The sequence below is a fragment of the Myotis yumanensis genome, unplaced genomic scaffold (assembly GCF_028538775.1).
Source record: "Myotis yumanensis isolate MYYU_CA2020_CCGP unplaced genomic scaffold, mMyoYum1.0.hap1 SCAF_17, whole genome shotgun sequence".
In the NCBI taxonomy this organism is placed as follows: Eukaryota; Metazoa; Chordata; class Mammalia; order Chiroptera; family Vespertilionidae; genus Myotis; species Myotis yumanensis.
The window spans coordinates 14,671,466-14,683,537 of record NW_027223768.1 but is presented as its reverse complement, the minus strand read 5'-3'; the positions used below and the strand labels follow the sequence as shown (position 1 = coordinate 14,683,537).

At 52.0% G+C, this 12,072-nt stretch overlaps 1 protein-coding gene across 2 annotated transcripts in view; it reads right to left on the bottom strand.

The window, feature by feature from the left end:
• CHRNB2 (cholinergic receptor nicotinic beta 2 subunit) overlaps positions 1-12,072 on the bottom strand; it is a 31,905-nt gene that overhangs the window by 13,518 nt on the left and 6,315 nt on the right. The window contains exon 7 of one of the 2 annotated variants that reach the window (XM_070396755.1): positions 8,678-8,844. In XM_070396755.1, coding sequence (XP_070252856.1) covers positions 8,678-8,844 — 167 coding nt within the window. Of the gene's footprint in view, positions 1-6,447; positions 8,845-12,072 lie in introns of those variants that run through there. The other variant, XM_070396756.1, reaches the window with a different exon arrangement.

Genomic DNA, 12,072 nt, shown 5'->3' with positions numbered 1-12,072 from the left:
TCTTTACAAGAACCTTGAGTTCCTAACAAGGATGTCCGCTTTCACCACTCTTATTCAATATAATACTGGAAGTCCTAGCCACAGCAACCAGACAAGAAGAAGTAAAGGGCACCCAAATTGGAAAGGAGGAGGTAAAACTCTCATTATTCGCAGATGATATGATATTGTCCATAGAAAACCCTAAAGACTCCACCAAGAAACTACTAGATTTAATAAATGAATTTGGCAATGTAACAGGCTACAAAATCAACACCCAAAAATCAATGGCTTTTTTATACACCAATAATGAATTCTCAGAAAGAAAAATAAACAATCCCATTTACCATTGCAACAAAAAAAAATTAAGATACTTAGGAATAAAATTAACCAAGTAAAAGACTTGTACTCAGAAAACTAAAGGACATTGAAAAAAGAGACAGAGGAAAGTAGAAACACATGGAAGATTATACCATGTTTATAGATTGGTAGAATTAGCATCATTAAAGTGCTCATACTACCCCAGGCAATCTACAGATTCAATGCAATCCCTATTAAAATACCAACAGCATATTTCACAGATCCAGAGCAAATAATCCAAAAATTTATATGAAACCAAAAAGGATCCCAAACAGCTGCAGCAATCTTGAGAAAGAAGAACAAAGTTGGAGGAATCACAATATCAGATAACAAGTTATACTACAAAGTCATCATAATCAAAACAGCCTGCTACTGGCATAATAACAGGCATATAGACCAATGGAACAGAACAGAGACCCCAGAAATCGACCCAAGCCATTATACTCCATATTTGACAAAGGAAGCAATAACATACAATGGAGACAAGATAGTTTCTTCAATAAATGGTGTTGGGAAAATTAGATCCATGCAAAAAAATGAAACTAGACCACCAACTTACACCATACACAAGAATAAACTCAAAATGGATAAAAGACTTAAATATTTAAGTCAGGAAACCATAAAAATCCTAGAAGAAACCACAGGCGGCAAAATCTCAGACATCTCTCATGGCAATAGGTTTACAGATACAGCTCCTAGGGCAGAAAACTAAGGACAAAATAAACAAATGGGACTATATCAAAATAAAAAGCTTCTGCACAGCAAGAGAAACCATCAACAAAACGAAAAGGGAGCCCACTGTATGGGAGAACATATTTGGCAATGATACATCTGATAAAGGGTTAATATCCAAAATAGATAAGGAACTCATACAACTTAACAAAAGGAAGACAATCCAATTAAAAAATGGGCAAAGGACCTAAATAGACACTTCTCCAAAGAGGACATACAGATGGCCAAGAGACATATGAAAAAATGCTCAAAGCCACTGATTATCAGAGAAATGCAAATTAAAACCACAATGAGGTGTCACTTCACACCTGTCAGAATGGCTACCTTCAACAAATGACTGCGAGAATGTGGAGAAAGGGGTCCCTAGTACCCTGCCGGTGGGAATGCAGACTGGTGTAGCCATTATGGAAAACAGTATGGAGCTTCCTCAAAAAATTAAATATGGAACTTCCAATTGGCCCAGGGATCCCACTTCTAGGACTATATCCTAAGAAACCCGAAACACCAATCAGAAAGAATGTATGCACCCCTCTGTTCATGCAGCACAATTTACAATAGCTAAGATTGGGAAACAGTCCAAGTGCCCATCAGTAGACGAGTGGATAAAAAAGTTATAGTACATTTATACCAAGGAATACCATGCAGCAGTTAAAATGAAGGCTCTCTTACCCTTCGAGACAGCATGGCAGGACCTGGAGAGTATCAGGCTAAGTGAAATAAGTCAGTCAGAGAAAGATGAGTATCACATGACCTCACTCATATGTGGAATCTAATTAATAAACTGATGAACGGAGTGGATCCAGAGACATGGAAGCATGGAACAGAGTGCAGAATCTTGGAGGGAAGGCGGGGGAGGGTAGGTGGGTGGGAAGTGATCAAAGAACTTGCGTGTGTGTGTGTGTGTGTGTGTGTATATCAATCATCTATGGACACGGACAACAAAGGGTGGTAAAGGCCTGGGGCAGTAGCAGGGTGGTGGCTGGAGGAGGTCAGTGGGGAAGTGGGGAGGAGGGAGGGAAGAGGGATATATGTAATACTTTCAACAATAAAGTTGTTTTTTTAAGTAAAAAAAAAAAAAGAATCTTGAGTTCCTAATGAGTCTGGCCTGGAGTGGGCTAGACCAGTGCAAATATTCCAGGAGCACAGACAAGGGAGGCCAAGCAGGGCAGGTCGGGGAGAGGGGCACCAAGGGCCGATCCGTCGTGTCCCAGACCTACAGCCCCTGAGGAACCACGTGACTGTCACACAGACCTCTTGGACCTGCTGGGATGAATATTAAAATTCACTGCTGAGCACGGCTCATGCCTGGTGTTCTCTCGAGCTGTGATGGCAGCCAAGCACCCCCTCTCAGAGTGCAGGGTTGCCATTAATCACGCGGCCTCTGTGAGCTGCACGTCGGCGATGCCCATCTACCTGCGGCCTGTTATTGCCTGGGAGGCCCAGAAGGACCTCGTGTTGCCACATGCATTGAAAGCCAAGCTGAGGTGAAGAGGGAACGTGGACAGCGATTCCCATGATCTCTCAGAGGACACGGGAGTAAAACCTGCCTTCCGGTGAGAGGCCTGAGAGACCACTGGGGAACCGGCACACGGGCTCTAGTCTGCTCTGGAATTGGAGAACCAATGAACCGAGCTCCTGCTAGGCCTGAAGACCGCGGCTTCTGCCAACAAGGACACAATGTCTAATGCTTCATGGGAAAGTACAGTGGGGCCTTGACTTACGAGTGTCCCGACTAACGAGTTTTTTGAGATACCAGCTGTCTCTCGGCCGATTTTTTGCATTGAGTTGATAGAGTCATTTGAGTTAATGAGCTCCTTAACAAGCTCGGTCTCTGAACGAATTAAACTCGTAAGTCAAAGCCCCACTGTACCTGGAGGAACAAGAGTCACACAAACTGCCCGCAACACGGGCTTGTCCATCGTGAGGAGTTAGAAAAGCAGGAGGAGGAGCCCCATGGAAAAAGCTCAAGTGTTAGGTCCACAGACCCACCATCTGAAGGCAACGGCAAGTCTTCCCCCTGGGTGGGTTCCAAAGTCAGCTGCTTAAGAGTCTTAACGGCCTCCACTTGTCAGAAGGCTGCTTTTCTTCGTTGGTGTGGGTACAAATAATCTGTATTTACATTACTTAAAACAACAACAACAGGTGACTGCTTGTCTTCTGTCTAGTCGGTGGGTGAGTGGGGGGCTGTGACACCAGTCCAACGGCCTAGAAGCAGAGGGTGACACCTGGGCCCAGCCACCCTGGCTCGGGAATGAATTCAGAAAAGACCCTGGGAGCCCCTCACTTCCCTTCCACCCGTCTCGGCTGCGGGAGAGCGAGGGCTCTGGGGCCGCAGGTCAGGTTTCAGGCCCAGCCTGGCTCAGCAGCTGTCGCTTGGTCTCTGAGCCCTGATTTCTGTCCCCAGGCCCTTTCCCTGCAGGGTTGTCGTGAGGAATAAAGACGGTGCAACTGACACCCGTGGCACAGAGCAGGCCCGTGGTAAACAGTAGTTGATACTGCAGTTGGGAGGAGGCCGAACGGGGTCAAGGCTCCCAAACCTCTAGGGCACCCCAGTTCCTCGGAGGGACGCAGCCTTTCCTCCGCAGACAGCCTTGCTCTGCAGCAAATGCCAGCTGGGGGCTGCCCGTGTCTTGTTTGCTTTTACATTTTCAATAACTGGGTACCAGCTGTTCCAGTATTAGCTCCCCCGCGGCCAGGGAGCTGCCTTCCCCCTGCTGCAGTGCCAACTGTCAAAAGCAGAGTCTGTACAGGCGCTCCTTTCAGACAAAAATGGCTATCAGGCCGCCTGTGGTCTTGCCTTTTCTGATGGAGACCATCCCAACTCGTCCCCTCACTGCCCGCCTCCCAGGCCACCTCACTCAGGGTGCAATCGGTGTCTCTCCCTCCCTCTTCAGACCTGGGGCCTCCAGTCCTTGCCCTGATTCACTCTAGAAACAGCCCCACCCAGGAAGGGGCAAGGTGCTGCCCAGACAACGCCAAGGGATGAGGACAGAGACCTGAGGATGGGCGAACCTGGTTCTCCAAAGCTTCCCGCGCCCTGAGGGTTCAGACACTGCGCTGATGCGCTGATACCTAACACCTGGCCCAGCAGTGGCGTCCTCCTCCTCCTCCTCCGGTGTCCTCCCTTCCCCTCCCCTCCCCTCCCCACTGGGATGGTCCCAGAGGGCTGAAACTAGAGATGGAGGGAATGGCACTGCCCAGGGACCCTGCCTGGTTAGCCCCTTCGTGTTCGTCAATCCCTCTCTTCCCTGCTGCAGCCCCCAGCCCGCTCTCTCACCCCCGTGTTACAGATGAGGCTGAGCAAATGCGGAGTCAGGTGCTTGTACAAGGTCAGGCAGCAAAGACTCTCCAGGCCTTGGTTTCCTATGCCCCTGAGAGGATTGGGGGGAGGGGGGCGCTGCTCTCTAAGCCCCTCGGGCACCGTCTGCTGGTTTACCTGGACGACAGCCACTGGGGGAAGGACTAAAGCCAGTACAGCCAACACCAGCCACCGAGGGGCCAGGAGCCTGGGAGAGCCAGCAGGGCGGGCCCCAGGCCAGCACCCTTCCCTTCAGAGGGAGACACCAACCCTTCAGACGGAGTTCCTTTCCAGTTGCTGTTTCAGGTCCCAGATGCTTCCCTAGGGCTATGAGTTTGAGGTGAGGCCGGGCATAATACTGGCAACTCTTCATGCATGTGCTGTTCTAGAAGAAGTGCGTGTCCATGGAGCCAGGACACTACCCTGGCAGGCGGGTGAGAGCACTGGGGACCCCTCGCACACACCACCAGTAAGGCCTCGGGCAGCAGGGAGCCCTGAGCACACCCTGCATCAGGAGGCGCTGACCCAGAGGGAGGTCAGGGCCAAGGCCAGTTCCAACCTGAAGCTGCTCCAGAGGGAGACCCGCCCGCTAGACTCACAGAGCATTCCCTCCAGCTCTCCGTTCCCCCAGACACAGGCCCTGTTTGGGGGGACGTGGTTTGCTCAAGAAAGAGACGGGGTAGAGGAGAACCCAGATGTCCTGGCTCAGGCTTCAGCCTTCGCTGAAATCCTCAAACAAGCTGCAGCTGATGACAGCGTGCCCCAAGCCTAGCAACAGACGCCTGCACTCGCCGCCTCCCACAGCCACATCAAAGTCACAACTAAAACACAGAGCCGCCACGAAAGCTGGCTGAACAGAAGGCCTACTTTTCATCACAACTAGAAAAGTAACGAAGAAAGCACACTGAGACTGGTAGGAGGGTTGGGGGTGAGGAACGGCTGGTCTCACACCCCTGTGCTGGATTTTTAATCCGGAGGGAGACTGTCTCTGAGAGGCGGCCCGTGAGGAGCAAGGGGTCCCAGCCCAGGGTTCCTGAGCTGGGGGGAAAAGTCCACGCAACTACAGGCTGTAAAAACCATCGGGGGTTGGGGCTGAGTGACACTGAGTCTGCTGGAATCCCAGGTGTGAGGGGCCGGCGCACAAACTTACTCGGTCCACTTCTTCCGAGCTCCAGCACTGAGGACCCAGACACATCCGGGAGGAACTGGGTTGTCTGGCATCAGGGCAGGAACTCGGGGCGGCTTTCTCCCAGAGAGGGGTGCTCGCAAGGGTCCTTGTTTCTGTGCTGGGACCGCCCCTGTTGCAGGGCTGACTGGCAGGCATTTCTGAGTCTCCATCAGCCTGGAGCACACTGTTTGCTCCGCCCTAATGATTCCCTGAGACCCCACCCCATCCAATTTGCAGGCCCACCCCAAGCTGTTTGCAGCAGCTTTTCCATATGAATAGCCTGTCCTGCCTCAGGCTTCAGACAAGCTGCAGCTGGTGACAGCTGCCCCAAACCTATCAATAAAAGGCCCAAGACCCGGCTCTAGCACAGCAGCTCTCCCACTATAGTCACAGCTGGTCCTCACAGCCAATTGGCCTGGAGGTCAACTCCTCCCAGAGACGCCAACAGCAATCAAGGCTCAATTACAAGACTGTGCACACAGCCCACACAGGGGTGCACCTAGAGCGCCCACTCAGGTGACTGGGGAGGCTGAGCCACTGGGCCCTAAAGCACCTACTACACAGGCCACTCTACCAACTCCAGGAGACATAGTAGTTCTACCCAATACACAGAAACAAACACAGGGAAGCAGCCAAAATGCAGAGACAAACATACCACAAATGAAAGAAATGGAAGCAAGCAAACTACTGGATAGAGTTCAAAACCATGGTTATAAGGTTATAATTCGTGCACAGGTGGGGTCCCCGGATGGGGGCGGGGGGGGGGGGGGGAACGGGACAGTAGAGGGGAGGGGCTGCGGGCAGTTGGCCGGCCGGCACCCCCCTGGTTGAACTCCCGGTCAAGGGGACAATTTGTATATTAGCCTTTTCTTATATAGGGTGTTGGAGGGTATTATTTAAGAAGAAGAAAAGATAAAAAACATGAACAGTATAATGGCAACAAATACATATCTATCAACAATCGAATCTAAAAATCAAGATAAACGAAGAAGATATCTAATGAACAAAATAAACTGGTGAATAAAACAAACTCAGAGTCATGGGAGCATGGAACAGACTGACGAATCTCAGGGGAACTGGGGAGGGGGCAGGAAGAGATTAACCGAAAATCTTACCTATGGACACAGACAATAGGCTGGTGAAGGCCTGGGGTGGGGCAGGACCCGGGTAGAGGGGAGCAGTGGGGTGGAGGACAGGGAGACACCTGTAATATTCTCAACAATAAAGATTTTTTAAAAATAAAATAAAAAGTACATAAAAACTAAAAAGAAAGAGAGAGAGAGGGTAAGCAAGGGTCTAGGGGGAGACTGACATGACAGGCGACCCCATTCCCACCAGCTCTGACTCCACAGAAATAAATCACCCACTCTGTGCCCACGAGCGCACGGGGCTTTTTCACAAACAGCCCTTCATCCTCACAACAACCCCATAAAGAGGTCATCACTGTCCCCATTTCATAGATGAGGGAGCAGAGACCCAACAAGGCAGAGGTGCTCAGGACGGTTCAGTGGCAGAGCTGGGACTAGAATCCAGAATGGGACCCCGGGCCAGCGCTCTGCATATGCCGTGCGTCTCCTCTCACCCACTGGCACCCCAACCTGTGCTGTGCCTGGGGGCACAGGAGTCCAGCTGGGCTCAAGAACAGCATGGTGTGTGGGGGCCAGACCCCTCAGTGCACTTGGCAGACTGACCCCTCTGTGACCTGCCACTGAGCACAGGCTGGGACCATAAATCAGAGCCAGTCACTTGGCAGGGATGGGGACAGAAGATCCCATAAGAGGTCTGTTTCCTGTGCTAACAGGCCAGGTGGCCTCCAGCTGTCCCCTGGGAGCAGTGTCAGAATATAGCCTCCACAGACTCACAGGATGGGATGCCTTCTGGGGAGCTACTGGCAGCAGCAGTCCTGTCCCACCGCAATCTTGCTCAGGTCTGGGTGGGCGGGGTGAGAGGAGGGGCGAGAGCAGGAAGAACAGCCCTGAAGAGGAGGGCGGAGCAGGAGCAGTGCTGATGTGGCCACTCCCGCCCTGCCCGCTGGCCTCCACAGCCGGCTCTCTCCTGGCAGCCAGCTCTGCTGACGAAAAAAGGCTGGGTCTGACCCGGCCAGTGTGGCCCAGTGGTTGAGAGTTGACCTATGAACCGTGTGGTCATGGTTCGATTCCCAGTCAGGGCACATGCCCAGGTTGCAGGATGGATCCCCAGTGTAGGGTATGCAGGAGGCAGCAGATGGAAATTTCTCTCTCATCGATGTTTCTATCTCTCTGTCCCTCTCCCTTCTCTCTAAAATCAATTAAAAAAACATATTTAAAAAAATTAAAAAAGCTGGCTCTGCTTACAGCTAACATCCTTCATTTACTTCAAACAACCAGTCAGTTCAACGGGGGGTAAAAACAGCCTGTGAACTTGCCCTTCCCCCAAAGTGTGTGTCCTCAGACCTCAGGCTCCAAGCAGGTCACGCAAAGACTCAAATCTCAGAGGCTCCCAATACCCAGCCTTGTCCTTCACACCCTGGCAGAGCAAGAAGGAAGGAAAGTCCAGCAGGTGCGGAGAATCCCTCACCGGGAGGAGGGGAGCTGGGGCGGTGGGACCGGGCTGGAAGCTCCCTCCAGGTGTCTGACCACAGCAGCAGAGAACCCTCTGGCCAGGAACCTGTGCCCCCTGTGAGGCCCACCCCGCCCAGCTGCTGTTCCCTGGGGCTGAGGCAAGCATCCGGTCACACCCAGGCCTCTCTCCTCTCGCTCCTCCCTTCTGAGCTGCCATTGTGTTGGGCCGGCCCAGCACAGAGCTGGAGCCCCTGTCCCTCTCACCCTTTCCCGTGACTGGAAGGCAGTGGAAGATTCTGGCCCCTTCTCAGCCCCTTCCCCTTCACACTTCCCTCAGGCTGGAAGTCACTGATATCTCCACCCTCCTTTTCTCGGCCTCATCCTCAACCAGCAACACTATGGGTGCAGGAGGAGGAGAGCGGCTGGCCCAGCTGCCAGGTGGAGCTGGCTGTGGGTGGGGGGAGAGGCTCCAGGTGACGTGGAAGGATGGATCTTTGTGGGCAGCGCCCCTCTTCCTGGTAGCTCATCCTCTTCCACCCAAAACGATTGTACAACAGAGGGCAGAGGGGTGAAGGGCCGTGGAGATGGGTGAGGGAGGCTCACTTGGAGCTGGGAGCCGAGTGGTCTGCGTGGAGGAAGGTGGCGGTGGTGTAGTTCTGGAAGAGAGGCTGGAGGAACATCCCGATGGTGCCAAAGACACAGACGAAGACAAAGATCCAAAGGAACAGCCGGTCGATCACCATGGCAACATACTTCCAGTCCTCGCTCACCTGGACGGGGACAAATGATGCCCAAGGATATCAGTCACATGATGCAAGATAGGAGCGGAATGGGTATAAGCAGGTCCCACCTTACACACACACACACACCATGCCTCTCCTTCAAGATCCCAGAGTAGCCGAAACCGGTTTGGCTCAGTGGATAGAGCGTCGGCCTGCGGACTGAAAGGTCCCAGGTTCGATTCCGGTCAGGGGCATGTACCTGGGTTGCGGGCGCTTCCCCAGTGGGAGATGTGCAGGAGGCAGCTGATCGGTGTTTCTCTCTCATCGATGTTTCTAACTCTCTATCTCTCTCCCTTCCTCTCTGTAAAAAAATCAATAAAATATATTTAAAAAAAAAAAAAAAAAAAAAAAAAAAAAAAAAAAGATCCCAGAGTGACCTTTCCAAAGCCCCCAGCAGTGGCCCCACTGCCTTCAGGACCTATCCAAACTCCCGAATCTGGAATCAAGACCCACCCATGACAACATGAGCCTCCTATCCTCTTCCATGCTCTAACTCAGATTTACCAAACCCCACATGGGCTCTCAGTTCTCCATGCCTTTGAGTTTCTTTTCTGTCTGGAATTCCTGTCCTCTCTGTCTATACCTGGTGAACTCCTATACATCCTTCAAAGCCCAAATCAAATGTCACCTCTCCTATGAAAGCTTTCCTGATGCCCCTGATAAGAATGAACCTTTGTCCCTTCTGGGTTCCTTTAACACTGTGTACACATTTCTAGCACAGTATTTATACTGCACTGTGTTACCATTCCAATTTGCATATCTGCACCCCCTCCCTCTGCCCCACCCCATACCTCTCCCTTCAGCTCCTAAACCACAAGGGCCCGTCAAATTCATCTTTGTAATTCCAGCACATGGAACACAGAGCACCAGTAAATGGGTGTTGAATTAGTCAATGAATGGCTCCCTCTGCTCCTTACATGACTGCATGGGGAGCCCCATCCACCAATATCATCTTGAGCACGAAGGCCCCAGACGGTGAGGACTAAGTCCCAGATGTGAACAAATGAGTCAAAAAGACAATGGCCTCTGTGGGTTTCAGGGGAAGCTCTGGCTCCCCTCGGAGCTGCTCCACGCCAGCCTGAGCCCAGGTCTTAGCACACATGTTCATCTGCAGCCCCGCTAGCTGGGGGTTGGGAAGGAGGCACCTGTGCCCTTCATTTAGTCAGCAGCTGAATAATGACTCATTCATGTCACAAGTGTGCCTGCTGTGTACCTGGCACCATGCTGGCACTGGGGATATAATGAGCGCAACACAAACACATCCTGTGGGTTACTGTCTACTGAGAGAGATGGGCACAAAATAAGTAAAAATATAAGAATTACACCCTGGCCAGGTAGCTTAGTTGGTTGGAGTATCATCCCATGCACCAAAAGATTGCGGGTTCGATTTCCTAGGGCACATACCTAGGTTTCGGGTTCAATCCCCAGTTGGGGCACGTACTCAAGGCAACCGATCCATGTTTCTCACATCAATGTTTCTCTCTCTCTCTCTCTCTCTCTCTCTCTCTCTATCCCTCTCCCTCTCTCTCCCTTCCTTTCTCTCTGAAACCAATGAAAACAAATCCTCAGGTGAGGTTAACAAAAACAAAAAAAAGCAGCCTTGGCCAGCATGCTCAGTGGTTGGAGCATCACCCTGTGCACCAAAGGGTCTCAGGTTCAATTCCTGGTCCAGGGCATGCACCGGGGTTGTGGATTCATTCCCTGCCCCCTATGGGGGTGCATGCAGGGAGGCAACCAATTAATGTGTCTCTCTCACATCAATGTTTCTCTCTTTCTCTCCCTCTCACTCTCTCTCTGAAAAGCAAAGGAACAAATATCCTCCGGTGAGCATGGCCGGTGTGGCTCAGAGGATGAGCATTGACCTATGAACCAGGAGGTCATGGTTCAATTTCCCAATCAGGGTACGTGGCCAGGTTGTGGGCTCAGATCCCAGTGAGGTGTGTGCAGGAGGCAGCCTATCAATGATTCTCTCTCATCATTGATGTTTCTCTCTCTCTCTCTCTCTCTCTCCCTTCCTCTCTGAAATCAACACAAGTACTTTTTTTATTAAAAAAAAAAAAGCCTCAGGTGAGGATTAACAAGGAAAAACAAGCACCGGTGTGGCTCAGTTGGTGGGGCGCCATCCTGTGCGCTGTAAGGTTTATCAGTTGGATCCGAGTCAGGCTACATGCCCAGCTTGCGAGCTCGATCCCCCATGGGCAGCAGGCGTGAGGCAGCTGATCCATGTTCTCACACGGATGTTTCTCTCTCTCCCTCTCCCTTCCTCTCTCTCTAAAAAAGAATCAATAAAAATGTATTTTTAAAAAGGATGACTCCAGAAGTGGAGAGTCACTCCAGGTTTTTAGTCTGACCCATCAGGTGGAAGGTGATGCCATTTCCTAAAATAGCAGATGAGGAGAGGAGTGGGTGGGATGCAGAGCAAGCACTCCGTTTGGGACAGGTCGAGTTTGAGATGCCTGTGGGGCAGCCAAGTAGGTCACTGCATCCCCGGCACCCTGCCGGGTAAACGCACCTGACAGGCGTGGACGGCAGCAGGGGCGGGGCTGTGAGAAGCACCTCCACCCCGACCCATGCAGCCCCTACTCGGCCTCTGCTGGCTCCGAAGCTTCCACCCATCACCTCCAGCCTGGGCAACACCTCTTCTGCCACCGGGACCTGCTCAAACGCCAGGCTCTGAAGTCCTCCACCCCCGCCCCCCAAACAGCGGTGCAGGAGCTCCCCCTTCCTCACCCTCAAACTGGAATGGCAGCGACCCAGCAGAAACCTCACTGGTCACCATGGCAACAGCTGAGCAGCTGCCTGGAACTAGCCAGGTACCCAAAGGCTGCGCGCGCACGCGCGGGGGCACTCAAAGTAAGGGCATGTCAACTCTTCTTACTCGGCTCTCAGATTCGGAAACCATTGGAGTCCCCTTTCTGAGGAGCTGCCAGCTGTGCAGAAAGCCGGGGGCGAGTCTCAGAAGCTCTGGCCCCACCTCTCCTACCTCCATCCATATTTCACGAGGCCATTCCCCTGGACCCAGAAGAGCAGAAACGGTAAATTGATTTGGGACTGTCTCCTGCACCAGCAGGCTCTTGGATCCTCTTAACACCCACTCCTCCCCCCTCCCCACACCCTCCCACTGCCTTTAATTTTGCCTTCCCTGCTCCCGTGGGGCACAGGAAGAACTCAGTCTCGGTCTGTGCTAAGAGCTGAAGATTAGCAACTTGGGCTCGG